This window comes from Pongo pygmaeus, chromosome X (genome assembly GCF_028885625.2).
Source record: "Pongo pygmaeus isolate AG05252 chromosome X, NHGRI_mPonPyg2-v2.0_pri, whole genome shotgun sequence".
NCBI classification, from domain to species: domain Eukaryota; kingdom Metazoa; phylum Chordata; class Mammalia; order Primates; family Hominidae; genus Pongo; species Pongo pygmaeus.
Window position 1 is genome coordinate 1,796,005 of NC_072396.2, and position 25,066 is coordinate 1,821,070.

The 25,066-nt window shown below is 49.3% G+C and overlaps 1 protein-coding gene across 1 annotated transcript in view; it reads right to left on the reverse strand.

Moving 5' to 3' along the window:
- Window positions 1-674: 674 nt before the first annotated feature.
- Window positions 675-25,066, reverse strand: part of DHRSX (dehydrogenase/reductase X-linked) — a 275,434-nt gene continuing 251,042 nt past the window's right edge. The window contains exon 7 of the mRNA XM_054471345.2: window positions 675-1,144. Within this exon, the coding sequence (XP_054327320.1) occupies window positions 956-1,144 (189 nt within the window). The 3' untranslated portion in view covers window positions 675-955. The remainder of the gene's footprint in view (window positions 1,145-25,066) is intronic.

A 25,066-nucleotide genomic window follows, 5' to 3' on the forward strand; every position in this document is an offset into this window, starting at 1 on the left:
GTCAAGATGTCAGAAGGGCCGAGATTGCTCTGAGGGGTGTAAGGGAGAATCCTTCCTGCCTGTCCCAGCTCCTGGTGGCTCCAGGCATTGCTTGGCTTGTGGCCGCATCACTCCAGTCTCTGCCTGCACCATCACATGAACATCTTGTCTTCTGTACTCAAATCTCCCTCTACCTGTCTCTGATAAGAACCCTCGTGATGGCATTGGGTTCACTGGGATGATCCATAATGACCCATCTCAAAATTCTTAATTCTATCTGCAAAGATTCTATTCCAAATAAAGTAATATTTATAGGTTCTGAGGGTTAGGGCATGAACATATATTTTGAGGGCTACCATTTGATCCATAGCAGTTCAGTGATTTACATTCTCGGATTTGACAGTGGCATGCTTCACTTGTGACTGTGCCATTCTGGAATGAGGTTGACCAGATGGTGCTGCTGGCCACGTCAAAACTCATCCTACAGGCTGTGGCAAGCAAGGCTCACACCTCCCCATGTCTGACACCTGTGAATCACAGCTAGGTCTCTGAAAAATGAGTGCAGGAACAAAATCAAACAGGAGACCTCAACCACCACCAGGTCTCAGAGAGGATATTGCAGCCCCTGAAAAGAGGTCATCTCTCTTGGAACTTTTGCACTCAGTTGTACTTAACGCGGCAAGGAAAACGGCACATTTATGTTGGAAAATGTAATTATTTATGGCACCTGTGACAATCGGGCACTTTGGAATCACAAGGTTTATGGCTGAGGACCACCTGGGGTGATTATCCTCCAAAATGTTTCTTTGGCTTCTTGAAGTCCTGCAGAGGTTGAGGCAGCTGTCTCAAAACTAGTGGACAGAGCCCTTTGGGCAGGTGGCTGTGAGAAACTCAAACACCGCAGTCTTCACAGACCCACAAGCTATTGGCAGGTGCAATGTGTTTCTTGGGGCAGCAGCTAAACTGAGACAGGATATCACAGGGTCACATCAAGGACCCCAGTCATCTCACAACTCTTAGACCACAGCTGCTGCTGCAGTTTCTGGTTGTAGGTGACGTGGAGGGACTTGGTCTCTTTCTCGTTGTATAGGTAACGGCCACCAATTCCTTCCAGCTCCGGGGTGACCACTGCGTAGATGGAAGTCCACGCTCCTTCATCAGGGGTCTGGTGGAAGAAGAAAAGAAGGCTACGATGAGTTAAATTTCTGAGCAGGAAACAGGATTCTCAGGACTCACATGGATGCTGCAGGGACAGGTGGAATATACTCATCAGCTGCACTGAGAAATGTATGCAGAAAGCGAGGTTGGGTGATCGATCTGAACCACGGCTTCTCTGCTGTTGGGTTTCTTTACAACAGGCACTGACAATAACGCACCCAAGTGGGTTGCATTTCAATGGTGGGTTAATCCATCTCACTAGGCAGATGCATATTAAAATCCCTGATGTACATATTTAATCACGCACTCTTTATTGGACCAAAATGCTTATTAATTGACTAGAAGCAGATGAGTGAGTGCTTGGCTTCTGTATTTGATAAACAATATTTAGCAATTAGATGAAACACCAGGACATCAAAAAGATTCTTGTTTTCAATTCAGCAAGGCATGCTACATCGGAGAATTGAGGCATTTATGAGTTGTGATTGTATGCTTCATGGAAACAGACGGTTCAAAAAGGACCTTGAGATGCAGAAAAAGGTTTTTCAAAGACTGGGGATTTTACCCGAGTGGAAGGCGATAATCTTGAAACACAGCACACCCTGGTTCTCTGCAGTGGGAGTTGGCCCTTGGTCATGGTCAGTGGGATGGAAGAAATGCAGGATTCTCAGAGGAATTAGAAGTTGTGGGACCTGAGAACCTTCAGAGCTAGGATGCAATAATCCAGGAACCAACACAGTCCCTCTTAACTTCTGTCACAATGAAGATGTTTCAGAAGTTGTGTCTTGTAATAAGCTTCTGGGAATCTGGTGAACGTATCCACCATGTGAGGACACAGTAATGAGGCACCGTCTGCGAACCAGAAAGCAGGTCCCTGCCAGACACAGAATCTGCCATGCATTGATCTTGAACTTCCAGCCTCAAGAACTGTGAGCAACAAATGTCTGTTGTTTACAGGTTGCCCAGGCTATGGTGTTTTGTGATAGCAACACAAACAGACTAAGACATTTGACATCCAGAGTTTTTACTGGGGTCTCATTACACAGGTATGATTAAGTCATCGGCCACATAATCAGATTCAACCTCCAGTCCCTCTTTCCTTCCCAGAGGTCAGGCTGGCCTGAAATTCCAACCCCCTAATGAGACGGTTGGTGTTTCTGGTGGCCAGCTCCATCTTGAAGCCATTTAGGAAACAGCAAATGTCACCTCATTGTACAACCAGGGCATTGCTAGCATTTGTGACATTGCAAGAGTTTTAGAAGCTCCTTCTTGTTACAGAACCAGGAATAAAGACCAGATATTGCCTTTGTTATGTCCCCTCTAGTTTTCTGGGAGTAATGATCCATTTGCCCGAACTGATTTCACCTCTCACCAGTGCCCCTAGCACTGCAGTGGCTCATGCCTGTAATCCCAGTGCTTTGGGAGACCAAGGCAGGAGGATTGCTTGAGTCCAGGAGTTCAAGATGAGCGTGGGCCACATGGCAAAACCTAGCACTGGTGAGAGTTCAGGCACACGCCCTCCCAAAAGGAAAAGGGCAGACTCTGTGGGGTGGCCTGTGACACCCAGTCACTTCAGAAATTCTCCTGCTGTCAGTTCATTGCCTCCTGGTCTTGACTTCAGCAGCCAGTGTGACGTGGAAACGCATGGCAGACAATCCAGTGTGCCTACCAGCCCATCCTCTGGGTGCCGAGCAAAGGGAACAGGAAGGCTGGACCCCAGTGGAGGGACAGAGCTGCCAGACTCCTGAGATTGTTTCCCACTGACTTGCCTCTGCTCTTCTGCTGCCTAAAAAGAAATGGACGGAGCTAGAGAACTTCCCAAGTCTGGAAATCACCTAGGGGTGCCTGGAGATCTTGCAAACCCAAAGTGTCCTGGGAGATTTGGAGGCTGCTATGGTTTGGCTGTGTCCCCACCTAAATTTCATCTTGAATTGTAGCTCCCATAATTCTCATGTGTCAAGGGAGGGAGCCACTGGGAGGTAATTGAATCATGGGAGATCTTTCTCATGCTGTTCTCATGATAATGAATAAGTCCCATGAGATCTGATGGTTTCATAAAGGGCCGCTCCCCTGCACACACTCTCTTGCCTGCTGCCATGTAAGGCTCCTCCACCTTCCGCCATGATTGTGAGGCCTCCCCAGCCATGTGGAACTGTGAGTCCATTAAGCCTCTTTCCTCTATAAATCGCCCAGTCTTGGGCATGTCTTTATTAGCAGCATGAGAACAGACTAATACAGAGACTGTATCTGAAAACATCTCAGGGGTGGATGCAGGCACCATGGCTTGGGTCTTGCAGGGGAGCCCTGTGTCCCGTGTCTTGCCCTGGGCATCTAAAGACCAAAAGTAAAGGCGAAAGGGATGGAAAGAGGAAGGGAAGAAGGACAGAACAGAGCAGGAGGAAAGGGAGAGGGAAGGCAGGGGGAAACTGAAGGCACCCATGGTGTTTGAGGGTCTTTCTCTGGGGCAGCCTTCAATGCAGAAAGAGGTTTTATTGATCTGTTTCATGCTTCTCTCTTTTGCAGCTGTGTTCTGCCCAATTTCCAGGCAGGATCTGCCCCCAAAGCCAGCAATCTTCTTCCTTCCCCATCATCTTGCAGTTGGAAAATACGGAGTCTTTCTGGGGGCCAGCCCACTTCCATATAATAGGCAGGGACACCAATCACTGCAGCTCTGAATCCAACATGGTGCCCCTTCTCACGCAGCTGCTCTGGACAAAGTGATCGGAGAGGCCGGAAGGGGGCCACCCTGGGTCCCCAGGAGAGACCGTGGCTCCTGGTGCGCAGAAATGAGCATTTACACCTCATGCTGGTGCCTGAGACGTTCACCCACACTGTGTTATATTTAGTGCTGTACCTTCTTTGCAAACAAATCCTTAAATCAGCTCCTGGAAAAAGTTTTGTGTTGTAGTCTGCCATCACTGACACTGGGGATTCAGGGCCTCATGCCCCAAATACCCGACCTGTGTCTTGACCATGTAGTATGATGCCTCCAGGCAGAGAGGCCCCTGTGTTCTGCAGCTGCAGCTTAACCGCTCCTGGGTTCTCCTGCATCCTCCCTATTGTTGAACAAACTCAGCACTCTCTGGAAGGAGGCTTCCTCTTTGTGGTTTCCCTGTGGGCAGTGTCTGGGGGCTTCTGTTTCCACCATATTTTGAAAAATCCTCTTATCTGAGTGAGAGTTCTTCGGCTATGCATATTCAATTGGGGTACAAGTACTACCATTTTAGGGGGCAAGATGCCACCTGCGCTATGTTGAAAATGAGCTTGCGATTTCTAGAAAACAGCAAGTGCATTGTGCTGAAAATGTAGCTATTTCTGGGGACACAGAGAGGATGACGTGATGAAGTTCTATTGGATGTTTTTTTTCTGTAAGAAAAATACACGCACACACGTATTCATATGTACATGCTGACATGCACACATACATTCGTATGTACTCACATGCACACAAACATATACACACGGACACATACTCATGCATACGTGCACACACATGCACACCTACTTGCTCATGCATACTCAGTCACATGCACACACACTCATATAATCATTCACATGCACACACGCTCATATAATCATTCACATGCACACACGCTCATTCACATGCACACAAACTCACGTACACACACACGCTCACACACACGCTCATACACTCATTCACATGCAAACTCGCGCACACACGCTCATACACTCATGCACACACCCTCACGCTCACTCACATGCACACACGCTCACGCTCAGATGCACACATGCTCCTACACTCACATGCACACAAACTCGCACACACACGCTGACGCTCACTCATACACACACGCTCATACATTCATTCACATGCACACATGCTCACGCTCACATGCACACACACACATACACTCAGCATGCACACGAGTTTGCTCCAACACACACATGCTCATACACATTCGCATGCACATGAGCTCGTGCGCACACGCGCTCACGCTCGCTCCCACACACGCTCATACACACATTCGCATGCACACGAGCTCGCGTGGGCATGCGCTCACGCTCGCTCCCGCACACACATGCTCACTCATTCACATGCACACGAGCTCACGCGTGCATGCGCTCATGCTCACTCCCATGCACACACGCTCATACACTCATTCGCATGCACACGAGCTCGCGTGGGCACACGCTCATGCTCACTCCCGTGCACACACGCTCATACACTCATTCGCATGCACACGAGCTCACGCTCGCTCCCATGCACACATGCTCATACACTCATATGCACACGAGCTCACGCTCACATGCACACACGCTCATACACTCATCCAAAAGGGCCCGAGCTCACGCATGCACGAGCTCACGCTCGCTCCCATGCACACACGCTCATACACCCATTCACATGCACACGAGCTCACACGCAGACGAGCTCATGCTCACTCACATGCACACACGCTCATACACTTTCACATGCACACGAGCTCACACGTGCACACACACTCATACACTCATCCACATGCGCCCGAGGTCGCACGGGCACGAGCTCACCCTCACTCACGTGCAAACATGCTCATACACTCATGAACACGCGCCAGAGTTTGCGCAGGCACGAGCTCACCCTCGCTCACTCATCCACATGCGCTCACACTCGCGTGCACACACGCTCATACACTCATCCACATGCACCTGAGCTCATGTTTGCGTGAACAGACGCTCATCCACACGCGCCCGAGCTCGCGCAGGCACGAGCTCACGCTCGCTGGCGTGCAAACATACTCATACACTCATCCACATGCGACCGAGCTCGCACGGGCACGAGCTCACGCTTGCTGGCGTGCAAACATGCTCATACACTCATCCACATGCGACCGAGCTCGCACGGGCACGAGCTCACGCTTGCTCGCGTGCACACACGCTCATACACTCATCTACATGTGCCCACGCTCACGTGAAGAGACGCTCATACACTCATCCACATGCGCCTGAGCTCGCGTGGGCACTAGTTCACCCTCACTCGCGTGCACACACGCTCATACACTCATCCACATGGGCACGAGCTCACGCTCACTCGCACACACGCTCATACACTCATCCACGAGCTCACGCTCGTGTGCACACACGCTCATACACTCATCCACGTGCGCCCGAGCTCACGCTCGCATGCACACATGCTCATACTCATCCACATGCACACGAGATCACGCTCGCTCACGTGCACACACACTCATACACTCATCCGCGCACACGAGCTCACGCTCACTCGCACACACGCTCACTCATCCGCATGCACACGAGCTCGTGCCACGCTCACATGCACACACGCTCATACTCATTCACATGCACACGAGCTCGCGCACACACGAGCTCACGCTCGCTCACGTGCACACACGCTCATATACTCATTCACCTGCACACGAGCTCACACGCACACGCTCACACCACATGCACACACGCTCACTCATTCACATGCACGCGAGCTCACGCTCACATGCAAACACACTCATTCACATGCAGACATGCTCACGCTCACTCATGCACACACGCTCAGACTCATTCACATGCACACATGCTCACACTCGCACACAGCTCACACATGCACACATGCTTACATACACTCACATGCACACATTCACATGCACACATGCTTACTCATTCACAAGCACACACTAATTCACATGTACACAGCTCACACACATGCTCACATTCACATGCACACACTAATTCACATGCACACTCACATGCACACATATACATGCTCACATGCTCATTCACATGCACAGGCTCACACTCATTCACATGCACATAGCTCACACACATGCACACATACGTTCACATGCACACTCATTCACATGTACACACATTCACATGCACACTCATACACATGCATGCACTCATTCACAAGTACACACATGCTCACACATTCACATGCACACACTCATACATGCTCACATTTACACACATTCACATGCACACACGCTCATCCACGTGTACACACATTCACATGCACACACTCATACACATGCACACATTATATTTATCCTGATATAATATTGCAAAATACGAAACCAAGGAGAGAGGCCTCAGGAGGAACCAGGCCTGCCCACACCTGGATCTTAGACCTCCAGCCTCCAGGACTGCGGGAGAATCAATGTATGCTGTTTGTAAGCCACCCAGTCTATGGTATTCTGTAACAGCAGCCAAAACTGGACTAAGACATGTCATAAGAAGAGGAGATGAGGACACAGACACACACCGGGACAACCCTGTGAGGACACAGGGAGAAGACGGCATCTCCAAGCCCAGGAGAGAGACCTCAGGAGGAACCAGCCCTGCCCACACCTTGATGTCAGACTTCCAGCCTCCAGGACTGTGGGAAAATCAATGTCTGTTGTTTATAAGCCACCCAGTCTGTGGTATTCTGTGATAGCAGCCTGAGATGGACTAAGACATCTCATAAGAAGAGGAGATGAGGACACAGACACACACAGAGGGACGACACCGTGAGGACACAGGGAGAAGACGGCGTCTCCAAGCCCAGGAGAGAGGCCTCAGGAGGAACCAGCCCTGCCCATACCCTGATCTCAGACATCCAGCCTCCAGGACTGTGGGAGAATCAATGTCTGTTGTTTATAAGCCACCCAGTCTATGGTATTCTGTGATAGCAGCCTGAAATGGACTGAGACAGCTCATAAGAAGAGATGAGGACACAGACACACACACAGGTCAACCCTGTGAGGACACAGTGAGAAGACAGCATCTACAACCCAAGAAGAGAGGCCTCGGGAGGAGCCCGCTCAGCTCACACCTTGATCTCGGACTTCCAGCCTCCAGGACGGTGGGAAAATCGAGTGTCTGTTGTCTAAGCTGCCTGGTCTATGGGACTTCAGGCTGGCAACTCCGGCAGATGGAGACCTAGCCCAGGTGACTTCTCCTGTCCTGACTGGGATCGGTGCAGGCTGCTGTGTGCGTATGTCAAGAAAGCCTCTTTTCCAGGAAACAGGCAATTATACCCACACTTACCTGCTACCTCAAGAGTCAGGGAGGGGAGAGACTTCAGGTGCATGAGCAATTACTCGAGTTCCCCTCCCAAGTCATCTCAATCACCTGTTAGTTACCCGGCTCATTCAGTCTGCCACACAGCTCCACTGCAAACAGAGCCCTCTGTGTTCATGGGACTGTTCACGAACACCAAGGATTCCTGCCAGAGTTTGTCTCTCTAATGCCACGTTCTGCAAAGCAGACCTTTGACTGGCCCAGCCCTTTGTGATCTTTTTCCCCAAAGAAAACACCCGGACCATGGCCAGGCGCAGTAGCTCACGCCTGTAATCCCAGCACTTTGGGAGGCTGAGGCAGGCAGATCACGAGGTCAGGAGATCGAGACCATCCTGGCTAACACGGTGAAACCCCGTCTCTACTTAAAAAAATATAAAAAATTAGCCAGGCGTGGCGGCGAGTGCCTGTAGTCCCAGCTACTCGGGAGGCAGGAGAATGGCATGAACCCAGGAGGCGGGGCTTGCAGTGAGCTGAGATGGCGCCACTGCACTCCAGCCTGGGCGACAGAGTGAGACTCCGTCTCAAAAAAAAAAAACACCCAGACCATGGCCACGGTTTCTCGTGTTAGGGCAGCACAGAGAATGTGACAGGTAGGGAAAACAGCAAAGCATCTCCTATCGTCCTCAGAGTTGCTTTTGTTAGAGGAGAAGCTCTGGGACCTGCCTCAGAGCTGCTGCAGAATAAGAAGGGTTCGAGTCAGCCTTCCTCCTGCTGACACTGAAGTCCTCAGTTTTCCCTCCGGAGGCAGCCCCTTTTCCTCCTAACTCCATGAAAATGTCTCTCCAGAAGGTACAGCTGGAGCACCCTGCACCTGCACCCCAGCCAGCCCTACACCCACATCTGTACATGCCAGGCAGTGCTGAAAACCAGGCAGGGAGGGAGCGGACGGACGTGTCTGCACACAATCCTGCACCTGCTGGGAACAACTCAGTGTCATCAGCTATGGCCTGGGTCAAAGCACCTTTGTTTTGGGTATTCAAAGGTCAGTGAAGGGTTGAGTGAAAGGGAAGGAGAAAGGCAGAGAAAGAAAAAAATATCAATGGAAGGAAGAAAGAGAACGAGAAAGAGAAAGAGAAAGAAAAAGAGGAAGAAGAAAGGAATAAGGAGAAAGGAATGAAGAAAGGAATGAAGGAAGGAAAGAAGGAAGCAAAAAAGGAGGGAAGGAAGGAGGGAAGGAAGGAGGACACAGAGAGGAGGGAGGCAGTAAGAAAGGAAGGAAGCAGAGAACAAGAAATAAAAGAGGGAAGGAAGGAAGGAGAGAGAAAGGAAGCAGAGAAGAAAGGAGGGAGGAAGAAAAAAGGGAGAAAGGGAAGAAGGGAAGAAGGGAGGAAGGGAGGAAGGGAAGAAGGGAGGAAGGGAGGAAGGGAAGGAGGAAGGGAAGGATGAAAAAAGAAAAAAACAGGCAGGAAGCAAAGAAGGAAGGGAGGAAGGAAGGAAGGAAAGACAGAGAAAGAAAAAAAAAGAGAAACAAAGAACCAAAGGGAAAGAACAAAGGACAGGAGGGAAGGATGGGAGGGAGGGAAGGATGGGAGGGAGGGAGGGGAGGAGGGAGGGAAAGAAGGAAGCAGGGAGGGAGGGAAGGAAGGAGGGAGGGAGGGAGGGAGGGGAGGAGGGAAGGAAGGAGGGAGGGAGGAGAGGAGGGAAGGAAGGAGGGAAGGAGGGAGGAGAGGAGGGAAGGAAGGAAGGAGGGAGGGACGGAGGGGAGGAGGGAAGGAGGGAAGGAGGGAAGGAGGGAGGAGAGGAGGGAAGGAAGGAAGGAGGGAGGGACGGAGGGGAGGAGGGAAGGAAGGAAGGAGGCAGGGACGGAGGGGAGGAGGGAAGGAAGGAGGGAGAGAGAAAGGAAGGAGGGAGGGAGGAAGGAGGGAGGGAGGAAGGAGGAAGGAGGGAGGAGGGAGGAAGGAGGGAGGGAGGAGGGAGGAAGGAGGGAGGAGGGAGGAAGGAGGGAGGGAGGAAGGAGGAAGGAGGGAGGAAGAAGGAAGGGAGGAGGAAGGAGGAAGGAGGAAGGAGGGAGGAGGAAGGAGGGAGGGAGGAAGAAGGAAGGAGGGAGGGAGGAAGGAGGAAGGAGGGAGGAAGGAAGGAGGAAGGAGGGAGGGAAGGAAGGAGGGAGGGAGGATAAAAGGGAAGCAAAAGGAAGGACTGGAGGAAAAAAGAGAAGATAAGAGGAAGGAAGGGAGGGAGGAATTTATTCCTCAGAGCCTTTGCTGCATTTACCAATTCTGGTTCTGCCCCCATTTGACCAAATATCTGGGGTGACTGAGAATTCTGATTTCTAAGATAAGGCAGATATTGTGAATTTGAAATAGCAAATCCCTTTTGTGTCATTCAAACCACTATTTCCTCTTTGTTAGAGCTCCTGTTCTCCAGAGAGCACCCAGGGTACACAGAGATATTTGCCTGTCACTCTTTTCAAAGAGCTTCAGAAAGCTGTTCCCTCTGAACTCCACACTTAACTTGTATTAGACGTGCTGGGCTTTGCAGAAGAGACACACACAGGGCTTCCCTTTGTCTTTGGGACGGGTCCCCTGTGCTGTCTGCAAGGAAACTTCCTAACGCTCCACTGCCAGGAGCAGAGGGCAGTAGGAATGGCATCACCCAGGATGTCTCCTAGGGAGGAGGCTAGCAGGGCTTGAGCGGCAAACGCCCAGCTCTCTGCAAGGCACCCCAGCTCTCTGCAAGGCACGCAGAGCTCGTTCACCTTCTGTAAACGTTGCTATTTGAACGCAGACGCTGTTGGTAGATCCTTGAGATGTGGCTCAGAGAGATCTGAGGGCACATGTATTTATTTTAGCACCATCCACATCTTAGGGCAGAAACTCACACTCAGGGAAGTGGCTGGCAAGTAAACAGACTCCTAGCTGAGCTTCCCAAGGAGAGTTTCCACTTCCCAAAGTTGTGGAAGAGGGGACGGAGTAATGCTGTGGTCAAAGAGAAATTCAGAGACCTCTGCCCAGGCTCAGCTGCCTTCCTGGAAGAATGTTCTGAACATTCTACAAAGGCCACACTTCTTCTCCATACCTCTGCTCCAGCTACCCAGGGATCCTGCTGCTTCTGCCACAATGTCCCCTGCCTCTTGCCTCTCTGTACCTGCTGCTTGCTTCTTCTGGAATGTTCTGGAAAATAGGTTTCCCAGGGCTGGATGTTTTCTGGGATGCTGACTCACATGGAAATCATAGGGTGATATAACGTGTGCATGTGTGTGTGCACAGATATGCGTAGGTACGCATGGCTGTGTGTACTTGTGGGTAGATGTGTATTGTGTGAGCGCATGTGCATGTCTCTGTATATGGATATGTGTGAGCATAGGGACGTACATGCACGTGCACGAATGCACGTGTGCATATGTGCATGTGTGTATGGGAATATACGTGTATTTGCATCAATATGTGTGCATGTGTGTGTTTGCTCATGCATATGTGCACACATGCATGTGGGCACAGATGTGTGGATATACGCATGTCTTTGTGTGCATGGGTTGGCACGTGTATATGTGCATGTGTGTGCATGTGTGTCTGCATGTATGTGAAGGTGTGTGTGCATTTATGCACGTGTGCATGTGTACACACAATGTGCATGTGGGGGGGTGCAGGTGCGTGCATGTGTTTGCATCTATATGTATTTGTACATGTGCATGTATATGTGTGTGCATCAGTGTGCACATGTGTACGTGCACTCACGTGCTCTCAACTCCCCAATGAGAGCTGTGGGTTGTGCTAAACTTCTAGGGATGTTTCATGTCTTCAGTGACCACCTGAAGCAGAGAGGATTAAGAAAACCTTCCTTTAACTACAATCTCATAAGACACACACGCAAACTTGCTCTTACTAGGAATAAACACTCACCTGACAGACAACACAGGGGAGATGGCTTGTGCTGTTTAATGTCAGGTAACATAGGTCTTAGGTGGTCTCTGTGATGATTGATTTCATGTATCAATTGGCTGGGCTATGGTGCCCAGACATTTGGTCAAGCACCAGACTGGGTACTTTGTGGATATCATTAACATTTACAAATCAGTTGCGTTTAAGCAAAGGAGAGGACTCTTCACAATGTGGGTGGGCCTCACCTCATCAGGAGAAGGCCTTCACAGCAAACACTGACACTAGAGAAGAAATTCCACTCCAGACTGTAACAGGGCAATCCTGCCTGAGTGTCCAGCCTGCCCTGCAGATTTTAGGCTCAAGGCTGCAATGTCAAATCTTGTCCAGGTCTTCAGCCTGCCAGCCAGCCTACCAGTTTTGGACTTGCCTGCCCCTACAATCCCAAGAGTCAATTAGTTAAACTAAATCTTTCTCTATGCATAGATCCTATTGGTCCTGTTTTTCTTGAGAACTGCGACTAATATAAAATTGAACGGTCTCAATGGCAGACACTCTGGGCATTCTGAAACCAGGAAGAAATGCCAAGCTCCAGGAATGATCTTGGCTCATCTCTTAGCTTGAGGCACTGGAAGGTCTTCCAGTCAATCAAAGCACAGAGACTGCTGGCTGGTTTTTAAGGCTGCACCAAAGGAGGGCAGTTATCCACTGAAGGGAAGAAGTTTCCCATCCAAAGAGGATGCTTCTTTTTAGGGTGGCAGCCTCAGAGCCTATGACGTCTTTGTTCCTGGGGAGTCTGTTAGAGCCACCAGACATACCCTGTGGAAAGGAGAGATGGCATCTCCTCGGACAAAACGACCCTTCCCAGTTCTGAAACGTCTGTGGCATTTCCAGTGTGTACCTCAAATTGATCCAGGTGGCATCACCTCTGAGCCCGAGAGAACCTCCTTCTTTCCCTCCCTTTCTCTCACGCCCTTCTTCTTCCTCCTTCGCTTCCTCTTCCTTTTTCTTTCTCCTCTTTTTCTCTATTCCTCTCTTTCTCTTCCTCCCCCATCTTATCCTCCTCCTCTTTCATTTCTTCCTCCTCCTTCTCTTTTCCCCCTTATCCTCCTCCTGTTTTTCTATCCCTTCCTCTTCCTCCTTTTTTCTCTTTCTCCTTTTTCTCTCTTCTTCCTCCTCCTTCATCTTATCCTCCTCCTCCTTTTTCTTTTTTCCCCTTATTCTCTTCTTTCCCCCATCTCTTTCTCCCTTTCTCCTCTCTCTGCCTTCTCTTCTTCCTTCTTTCTTTTCTCCTCTTGCCTTTTCGCTCTCTATTCCTCTTTTTTCTCCTTCATCTTTTCTTCCTCCACCTCGTCCTCTTCCTCCTTTCTCCCTTATCCTCCTGTTTTTCTATCCCTCTGTCTCCCTTCCTCTTCCTTTCTTTCTCCTCTTTCTCATCATTTTCTCCCTCTTCTTCCTCCTCCATCTTCTCCTTCTGTTCCACTTCTTCCTCCTCCCCCTCTTTCTTCCCCTTATCCTCTTCGTTTCCTCTTTCTCTTCCTTCCTCTTCTCTCTCCTCCTTCTCTTCTTCCTTTTTTCTTTCTGCCCTTCTTCCCTTTTCTCTATTCCTCTTTTTCCTCCTCCTTCATCTTCTCCTCCTCCACTTCTTCCTTATCCTCCTCCTCCCTTCATCTTCTCCTCCTCCACTTCTTCCTTCTCCTCCTCCTCCCTTCTTACTTCTCCTCCTTTTTCTACCCCGTCTTCCTCCTTTTTTTCTCCTTTTCCTCCTCCTCTTCCTCGTTTTTCTCTCTCCCCCTTCCCTTCCTCCTCTTCCCCTTCTTCTTCCTCCTCCTCTCTCTCTGCCCCCTCTATTATCAATTTACAGTATAATCCAGGTTTTCGTAAAAAAAAAAAAAAACTGGACAACCTTCACACTATACTCTTCTGTTTCTAAAAGTCTTCTTCTGAATCGAAATCACTCTTGTTCACTTGTGTGAGGCTGGGGGATTCCTGAATGAACTTTTATCCACTTGTTTTGAAAACAACAACAACAACTAAGGCAACACAACTTCCTTTAGGATTCATCTGGAGGATTCATATGGAGTTACCGAGAGCTATCTTCTTCTGTCCACAGCCCCAAAGCTGGGGCTCAATCCCCTGCAGTCCTGGGGTCAGGGGTCCTCACGCTTAGCACTCAAGAGAATCGGCCAGAGAGCTTGTAAAAACAACTGCACCCCTGGTATTTCTGACTCAGTGGATCTTAGGAGGCCCAAGAATCTGCATTTTTTATTATTTATTTATTTTTTTGAGATGGAGTCTCACTCTGTTGCCTGGGCTGGAGTGCAGTGGCATGATCTTGACTCACTGCAACCTCTGCTTCCCAAGTTTAAGCAATTCTCCTGCCTCAGCCTCCCAAGTAGCTGGGATTACAGGCGCCCGCCACTACACCTAGCTAATTTTTCGTATTTTTAGTAGAGATGGGATTTCACCATGTTGGCCAGGCTGGTCTTGAACTCCTGACCTCATGATTCGCCCACGTCAGCCTGCAAAAGTGCTGGGATTACAGGCATGAGCCACCGTGCCCGACCCAAGAATCTGCATTTCTAACGAGCTCCCAGAGGCTGCTGGTCTTAGAGACCACGCTGGGAACCCTACTCATTCTAGCTTCTTATGCAGCTCTGCAAACTATACACCATGGGCAAAATTCAGCCCGTACCTGTTTCTGTACAGGCTACTAGCTAAGAATGGTTTTATACTCTTAAAGTGTTGTTAAAAAAAAAAAAAAAAGAAAGAAAGAAAGAAATATGCCAAAGAGACTAGAGGTGGCCCACAAAGACTAAAACACTTCCTATCTAGCCAGCCTCCTGTATAGAGCAAGGAACTGTGGCTTCGCGGCAGAATTTAATTATCTGCCCCTGTGCAGCTGCGGCTGACAGGTGCTGTCTTCCACACATTCTTGGAATGATGAAGTGCGCCTGCTTGGTGGTGCCTTGTGCAGGGAAATGAAAGTTGCCTTCTGAATACACAACACGGTCCTGTAAATCATGCTCCCTGTGGCTTAAATAACACATCCCGTTTTATCTACAGCTTTTTTTTTTTTTTTCAAATGACAATCTTTAGAGACTGGCAAGAGGACAGAAGATGTATAAATGTGAACCCAAATCCAAGAACAAAGTGTGTTCCCTTTTAACAAACACAAGGGTATCTTTGAAGTCCCAGACACCCGCCGGGGGGCCGGGGAGACGGTGCAGCAACATTTATCGTAAAATCTGCATAAAGCCACTCTTGAGTCCTGGAGACTGTTGGAGCTGCAAGCTACACAAACCATTTCAACTTCATTCAGTCCAATGAATGTTTATTAAATGCTCACCCATATTTTGCCAGCTCTTGGGGCAAAGGAAGACAATTTTAGAAATAACCCCTGCTGCCCGGGAGCTTCCAATAGACATGGGCAGTGGGTGGATGGTGAGGCACAAGTGCAGGAAAAAAAAAAAGATGAAACACACACAAAATAGAAGATAGAATTTCAAGTGTACTAAGTAGAGCCACAAGCAATATAGTCAGCCAGAGGAATGAATGGCTCATAATTACATAATTACATAGAGCTTTACAGTGGAGAAAATGGTTTCCCATATATTCTGTCAGCAATGTTCACAACAATCTTATGTGATATTATTATCCAGAATTAACAAATTAGAAAAATGAGAGGCATAGCAGGGAAGGAAAGGAGAAGGGAGCTGTTGCAGGAAATAGCCACTGCCTGATTCTTCCAGGGACCCCTCCCTCATCATCTCCCTTCTTTCTCTGCTTTGCTATGATGAGCCCTGATGCATGCACACAGCTGGATCCATGCACATGCATTCAATATCTCCCTCCTTGCCTTCACCCATGCACACAGCCCTGATCCATGCACACAGCTGGCTCCATACATATGCATTCAGCATCTGCCTCCCTGCCTTCATCCATGCACATAGCCCTGATCCATGCACACAGCTGGCTCCATACACATGCATTCTGCATCTGCCTATCTTCTTCCACGCACACAGCCCTAATCCATGAACACAGCTGGCTCCATGCACGTGCATTCAGCATCTGCCTCCCTGCCTTCATCCATGCACACAGCCCTGACCCATGTACACAGCTGGCTCCATACACATGCATTCAGCATCTGCCTCCCTGCCTTCATCCATGCACACAGCCCTGACCCATGTACACAGCTGGCTCCATACACATGCATTCCGCATCTGGCCTCTCTGCCGTCATCCATGCACACAGCACTGATCCATGCACACAGCTGGCTCCATACACATGCATTCAGCATCTGCCTCCCTGCCTTCATCCATGCACACAGCCCTGACCCATGTACACAGCTGGCTCCATACACATGCATTCCGCATCTGGCCTCTCTGCCGTCATCCATGCACACAGCACTGATCCATGCACACAGCTGGCTCCATACACATGCATTCCGCATCTGGCCTCTCTGCCGTCATCCATGCACACAGCACTGATCCATGCACACAGCTGGCTCCATACACATGCATTCTGCAGCTGCCTCCCTGCCTGCATCCATGCACACAGCTGGCTCCACGCACATGCATTCAGCATCTCCATCCCTGCCTTCATCCATGCACACAGCCCTGATCCATGCACACAGCCCTGATCCATGCACACAGCTGGCTCCATGCACGTGCGTTCAGCACCTGCCTCCCTGCCTGCATCCATGCACACAGCCCTGATCCATGCACACAGCTGGCTCCACGCACATGCATTCAGCATCTCCATCCCTGCCTTCATCCATGCACACAGCCCTGATCCATGCACACAGCCCTGATCCATGCATACAGCTGGCTCCATGCACGTGCATTCAGCACCTGCCTCCCTGCCTGCATCCATGCACACAGTCCTGATCCATGCACATGCATTCAATATCTCCCTCCCTGCCTTCACTCATGCACACAGCCCTGATCCATGCACACAGCTGGCTCCATACACATGCATTCCGCATCTGGCCTCTCTGCCTTCATCCATGCACACAGCACTGATCCATGCACACAGCTGGCTCCACACACATGCAGTCCGCATCTGGCCTCTCTGCCTTCATCCATGCACACAGCACTGATCCATGCACACAGCTGGCTCCATACACATGCATTCCGCATCTGGCCTCTCTGCCTTCATCCATGCACACAGCACTGATCCATGCACACAGCTGGCTCCACACACATGCATTCTGCAGCTGCCTCCCTGCCTGCATCCATGCACACAGCCCTGATCCATGCACACAGCTGGCTCCATGCACATGCATTCAGCATCTGCCTCCCTGCCTTCACCCATGCACACAGCCCTGATCCATGCACACTGCTAGACCCACACACATGCATTCAGCATCTCCATCCCTGCCTTCATCCATGCACACAGCCCTGATCCATGCACACAGCCCTGATCCATGCACACAGCTGGCTCCATGCACGTGCGTTCAGCACCTGCCTCCCTGCCTGCATCCATGCACACAGCCCTGATCCATGCACACAGCTGGCTCCATACACATGCATTCCGCATCTGGCCTCTCTGCCTTCATCCATGCACACAGCCCTGATCCATGCACACAGCTGGCTCCATGCACGTGCGTTCAGCACCTGCCTCCCTTCCTGCATCCATGCACACAGCCCTGATCCATGCACATGCATTCAATATTTCCCTCCCTGCCTTCATCCATGCAGACAGCCCTGATCCATGCACATAGCCCAGATCCATGTACACAGCTAGACCCACACACATGCATTCAGTACCTCCCTCCCTGCCTTCCAGGCACAGAGTCCTGATCCACGCACACAGCTGTTGTAGGTTTTCTGCAGTAGTATTCAGAACAGCAAAGATATGCAATCAACCTAAGTGTCTGTCAGCAGAGGACTAGCTAAGATAAAGAAAGTATAGTATAGTATATACACACCATGGAATATTATGCAGTCATATCAAAGAATGAAATCATGTCTTTTGCAGTGACATGGACAAACACTGCACGTTTCCACTTTTTATTTTATTATTTTACTTTTTATTTTTATTTTTTGAGATGGAGTCTCACTCTGTCGCCCAGGCTGGAGTGCAGTGGTGCGATCCTGGCTTACTGCAGTCTCTACCTCCCGTGTTCAAGCGATTCTCCTGCCTCAGCCTCCCGAGTAGCTGGGACTACAGGCATGTGCCACCACGCTGAGCTAATTTTTGTATTTTTAGTAGAGACGGGGTTTCACCATATTGGTCAGGCTGGTCTTGAACTCGTGACCTCAGGTGATCCACCCGCCTCAGCCTCCCAAAGTGCTGGGATTACAGGTGTGATCCACCATGCCTGGCCTGTTTCCATTTTCTAAGGTCCCTAGAGTCGTCAGACTCATCAAGACAGAAAGCAGAATGGTGTTGCTAGGAGCTAGGAACAGCAGGGAAACTGGAAGTTGTATTTTAATGGAAACAGAGCTTCAGTTTGAAAAGCGGGCCGTTCTCCTAACAACTCATATACCGAAAGTCAAACACTGATCCTGCCATGTTCTCACTTGCAGGTGGGAGTTCACCAGTGGGTCTACACAGACACAGAGGGTGGACTGACGATGAGGACCCTGAAAGGTGGGAGGTTGGCAGGAGGTGGAGGATGAAAAAAATCACCTACGGGTATAGTATTCACTGCAGCGGTGAGGGGTTCACTAGAAGCCCGGACTTCACCACTGTGCAATGTCTCCATGCAAGAAATCCGCACCTGTACTCCTTAAATGTATAATCAATAAGCAAGTCAATAAATACATAAGCTGGGCCGGGCGCGGTGGCTCACACCTGTCATCCCAGCACTTTGGGAGGCCGAGGCCGGTGGATCATGAGGTCAAGAGATCAAGACCATCCCAGCCAACATGATGAAACCCCGTCTCTATTAAAAATGTAAAAATTAGCTGGGTGTGGTGGGACATGCCTATAATCCCAGCTACTCGGGAGGCTGAGGAGGGAGAATCGCTTGAACCCGGGAGGGAGGGGTTGCAGTGAGCCAAAATCATGCCACTGCAGTGCAGCCTGGGCAACAGAGCATCTCAGAAGAAAAAAAAAAAAAAAAAAGGAAACAAGAAAAGAAATCCGCACCTGTACTCTTTAAATTTTTAATAAATAAGCAAATCAATAATACATAGGCCAGGACGGGCGCGGTGGCTCACGCCTGTCATGCCAGCACTTTGGGAAGCCGAGGCTGGCGGATCACAAGGTCAAGAGATCAAGACCATCCCGGCCAACATGGCGAAACCCCGTCTCTATTAAAAATATACAAATTAGCTGGGTGTGGTGGGACATGTCTGTAATCCCAGCTACTTGGGAGGCTGAGGAGGGAGAATCGCTTGAACCCGGGAGGCAGGGGTTGCAGTGAGCCGAGATCGTGCCACTGTACTCCAGCCTGGGCGACAGGGCGAGACTCTGTCTCAAAAAAATAAAATAAAATAAAATAAATAAATCCGCATCTGTACTCCTTAAATTTATAATAAATAAGTGAATCAATAAATACATAAGCCAGTTGGTGAGATGACCCATAAAGACAAACAAAGCTTTGTGAGGGGAAAGCAAGCACCCAGGAGAAGCCCTATCTTCAGAGGTTTTGACACAGGCCTGAATGAAGCGAAGGAGAGGGAATGGACACCTGGGGGAAGGGCATGTGTGGAAGAGGAAACAGCCAGGGCTGAGGTTTGCACATTGCACGGAAGGGGTGAAGTCCCTGGTAGCTCTACCTGGAGCAATTTCTTATTTATTTATTTATTCATTGTATTTTTTTTGAGATGGAGTTTCACTCTTGTCACCCAGGCTGGAGCGCAGTGGCGCGATCTCGGCTTACTGCAACCTCCTGCTCCCGGGTTCAAGCGATTCTCCTGCCTCAGCCTCCCGAGTAGCTGGGATTACAGGCGTCCGCCATCACGCCTGTCTAATTTTTGTATTTTTAGTACAGATGGGGTTTCACCACGTTGGCCAGGCTGGTCTCGAACTCCTGGCCTCAGGTGATCCACCCGCCTCGGCCTCCCAAAGTCCTGGGATGACAGGCGTGAGCCACTGCGCCCGGCCACCTGGAGCATTTTCAGTGGAGCACGGGGGACTGGAAGCAAAATGTATGAGCAATTCCTGTATGGGGATTTGCTGCAGAAGAGACTGTGGTCAGGGACAGTCCCCAGGAAAAACAGAAGGTCCAGAGAGGGTGGTTAGATTTGTTTCTTTATTAATAAAGAAATGTGGGAGCTGGGTATGGTGTCTCATGCCTGTAATCCCAGCACTTTGGCAGGCCGAGGCAGTTGGCTCACTTGAGACTGTGAGCTTGAGATCAGCCTGAGTAACATATCAAAACCCTGTCTCTACTAAAAATGTAAAAATTAGCCAGGCATGCTGGGAGGTACCTGAGGTCCCAACTACCCAGGAGGATGAGGCAGAATTGCTGGAACCCAGGAGGCGGAGGTTGCAGTGAGCCGAGATCGCGCCACTGCACTCCAGCCTGGGCGACAGAGCGAGGCTCCACCTTAAAAATAAAAATAAAAATAAAAAAATTCCCAGTACCTGCATCCTTGACTTGATTAATTAATCCGTCACCCTCTCGGCACATCAATCCACGTTCCAATCAACCCTAAGACACAGTTTCATTAGACTGCATGGCAGATACAAATACATGCTTAAAACAAGCAATGATACGAGTGGTCTACTTCATGGTGAAGTGGGCGCAGTCTACACTGCAAATTTGTTCATTTTGATGGCAGGCCTGATCACATGATTTCAAAGTGGTCAGGACTTGCTGGACATGAGCCCTGTATGGTGGAGCTGATACACTCAGCATTTACAATAGCTTTCTTTTTTTTTTGAGATGGAGTTTCGCTCTTGTCGCCCAGGCTGGAGTGCAGTGGCACAATCTGGGCTCACCACAATCTCCGCCCCTGGGTTCAAGCGATTCTCCTGCCTCAGCTTCCTGAGTAGCTGGGATTACAGGTGACTGCCACCATGCCTGGCTAATTTCTGTATTTTTAGTAGAGATGGGGTTTCTCCATGTTGGTCAGGCTGGTCTCAAACTCCCAACCTCAGGTGATCCTCCCCCCTCAGCCTCCCAAAGTGTTGGGATTACAGGTGTGAGCCACCGCGCCCGGCCCATAGCTCTTTTTCGTAACACCCACTGATCTTGAGACAAGCGGGGTGGGAAGAGAGGTAATAGCCACATTCATTTGCTCCCTAGGAGGGGTATACAGTGTAGGGGGTTACTGAGTTTCATTGATGAAGCTGCAAGGAGCTTCCTAGAGGTCTGAAGACCACACACGCTCTCTGAAATACTAAGCTACTCTCCTACTGAGGCTGAGACCATCTGCTTGTCTCAGCATGAAGAATGGCCTGATGCATTTGTATACAGGACAAATCAAAACCTCTCATCTTTATAAATGCACAAATCATAATCCCAACACTTTGGGAGGCCACAGCAGGAGGATCGCTTGGGGCTAGGAACTGGAGATCCGGCTGGACAACAGAGCAGGACCCTGGCTCTACCAAAAATTTTTTAAAAATTAGCCAGGTGTGCTGGTGCATTCCTGTAGTCCCAGCTACTCAGGAGGTGGAGGTGGGGTGATCGTTTCAGTCCAGCAGAGGTCGAGGCTGCTGTGAGCTGTGATTGTGCCACTGCTCTCCAGCCTGGGTGACAGGGCGACACCCCATCTCAAAAACAAACCAATCAACCTCCTAGTTTTTCTTCTGGTACTGACTGGTCGCCCAGGTTAGTGGCGGTGAATTTGGAATCGAGTCCATGTGTTCTGATGAGACAGAGGATAGAGGTTTCAGAGTGACATACAACCATGCCCTCAGATGATATGAAACATCACAGAGATATGAACTTCCCACAGATTCTTCCCAAGGACCCTGGGCAGATCCTGCAAGGTTTTTCTTCTTTCTTTCTTTCTTTTTTTTTTGAGATGGAGTTTCACTCTTGTCACCCAGGCTGGAGTGCAATGGCGCCATCTTGGCTCACTACAACCTCTGCCTCCCGGGTTCAAGCGATTCTCCTGCCTCAGCCCCCCAAGTAGCTGGGATGACATGCAGGCGCTACCACACTCGGCTAATTTTTTTTTATTTTTTAATAGAGATGGTGTTTCCCCATGTTTGACAGGCTGGTCTCAAACTCCTGACCTCAAGTAATCCGCTCACCTCGGCCTCCCAAAGTGCTGGGATTACAGGCATGAGACACGGCACCCAGCTGATCTTCCAAGTCTTAATATACAATGCATACATACATGCATACACACTAGTAAATAATACATATACAGCAATACAGAATTATCATTATAAAGAGAGCATCAAGCTACTGCTGTCATACAGCCTTTTCTTTAAAATTCTTACATTATTTTAATTTCATTTCCAGGCTAATGCATATTCTTCTGCTCTATAATTTTAAAGTTTCCACAATGTTGTCTCTTATATAAAGGCAGTATCACTCAAGCAATGCCCCGTGGTTATTTTTAATCCAAATTTGCAGATGATGATCAAAGGATTAAAGAATGATTCATGTGGCTAAAGTTCCAGTTTGCTTGTTAAATATTTAGAAAGAAATATTATCAAGGCCAGCCATGGTGGCTTATGCCTGTCATCCCAGCACTTTCGGAGGCAGAGGTGGGAGAATCACTTGAGGCCAGGATTTCAAGGTTGCAACCAGTGATTGCATCATAATCCCAGCGCACAAGACCACCGTGGGCGAACAGCAAGATCCTGTCTCTAAAAAAAAAAAAAAAAAAGCACTGCAGCCAGGGTGACAGAGCAAGACCTGGTCTCTAAAAAATTTAAAAGAGGCCGGGTGTGGTGGCTCATGCCTGTAATCCCAGCACTTTGGGAGGCCAAGGCGGGCGGATCACGAGGTCAGGAGATCAAGACCATCCTGGCTAACATGGTGAAACCCCGTCTCTACTAAAAATACAAAAACAACAACCAACAAAAAAAAAACAATTAGTCAGGCGTGGTGGCGGGCGCCTGTGGTCCCAGCTACTTGGGAGGCTGAGGCAGGAGAATGGCGTGAACCCGAGAGGTGGAGCTTGCAGTGAGCCGGGATCGCACCACTGCACTCCAGCCTGGGCAACTGAGCGAGACTCCGTCTCAAAAAAAAAAAAAAAATTTTAAAAGAAAAAAACAGCAAATGCTCTCCTTGGATACTGAAGTCACTCTGAGGGATTCATGGGGGTTTTATAAGAATGTATCCTAGTGTTGGTGTCTTGCTAGAGAAAACTTAGTGCTTAATAAAATAACTAATATTTTGAAATTCCTTTGCTTGAGAAATTAGAGATGCAAAGAACAATGGATAAGAAAGCAAACTGCAAAATAAGGGAGGTACAGCTGAGCACGGAGGCTCACGCCTGTAATCCCAGCACTTAGGGAGGCCGAGGCGGGCGGATCACCCAAGGTCAGGAGTTCGAGACCAGCCTGGGCAACATAGTGAAACCCCATCCCTACTAAAAACACAACACTTAGCCAGGCATGTTGGTGGGTGCCTGCAATCCCAGCTACTCAGGAGGCTGAGGCAGGAGAATCGCTTGAACCCGGGAGGCGGAGGTTGCAGTGAGCTGAGATCGGGCCAGTGCACTGCAGCCTGGTGACAGAGCGAGACTCTATCTCAAAAAAAAAAAAAGAAAAAGAAAAAGAAAAAAAGAAATTCCTTTGCTTGAGGAATGAGAGATTTGAAGAACAACTGATAAGAAAGCAAACTGCAAAATAAGGGAAGTAATTAATCCCCTCAAAAAGTCTGCGTTGGGGGCGGGCAGCTCGTATCATGAGAGACTTTCAGACGACATCAAGAGCAATGCCAGGAGTCCAACAGGGAGAAAAGGGAATTTGTAACCAAGCTCATTAATTCCAAAACTTGATGAAACAGACAATTATCTAAAGGGAAAAGCTGTCTAAACTGATTCAGAAAGAGGTGGGAAACCTCAATAAAGCAGTAGACGCCCAAGGAATTTTGAAAGCTGAGTTAGAATCGCTCTTCCGAAAATTCCTCAACCCACGCGGTTTTGAAGGCGAATCGTGTCATTGTTTCAAAAGCAGACAGTTTTAAAAATGCTAATTAGACGATTCTGCAATGTAAAGGGAGAAACAGAAAAGCTTCTCAAGGTTCTTTCTTTGTTTTGTAAACAAATTATTAAAACTTTAGTATCCCGACTTGAGATAGATAGAAAAGAAAGTAAATCTATAGCTCCCAGATACATATCACTTCAAAAGACCTCAAGGGGGACAGGCACGATGGCTCGCTACTGTATCCCAGCACTTTGGGACACCAAGGCGGGTAGATTACTTGAGGTAGGCCAGGAGTTCAAGACCAGCTTGGCCAACGTGGCAAAACCCTGTCTTTACTAAAAATACAAAAACTAGCCGGGCGTGGTGGCGCACACCTGTAATCCCAGCTACTCAGGAGGCTGAGGCAGGAGATTCACTTGAACCCAGGGGGTGGAGGTTGCAGTGAGCTGAGATCAAACCACGGCACTCCAGCCTGGGCGACAGAGCTAGACTCCATCTCAAACAAACAAACTCAAAGGAATGGCTGGGGCATGAAATCTTGCAGTGCTCAAGAAGATAACGCATCATGACAACAAAGATCGTTGCAGAAATCTGGGAGCATTCAGTTTCTGGGTCTTAAAAACCAAGACCCCAAAGTACGGTGCTTTGTCCTGCTGAACTGAAGAAGCCTCAAGATCTCTCTTACCTCCCCCCTTTCCTGGTTCCTCTGTGTCTCCCGATGTACAGGATGAAGTTGTTCTCTGAAGTTCCCTGAAGTCTGGACACGTCAAAGAAGGAAAAATGACCAGTGGCCCCTTCCCTGAGTTTCCGAACCCACATCGCAGGAGGAAAGACTGATGTCTGTCAACAGCCCTGCAGAGGCTCCTCATAAACCATTGTCTGTTCTGCCGGCTCCACAGCCTCTGTCCCTGCACAGACTCATCAGAAACCATTATCTGAGGCCAGGCGCTGTGGCTCACACCTATCATCCCAGCACTTTGGGAGCCCGAGGCGGGTGGATCACCTGAGGTCCAGAGTTCGCGACCAGCCTGGCCAGCATGATGAAACCCCGTCTCTACTAAAAATACAAAGTTAGCCGGGTGTGG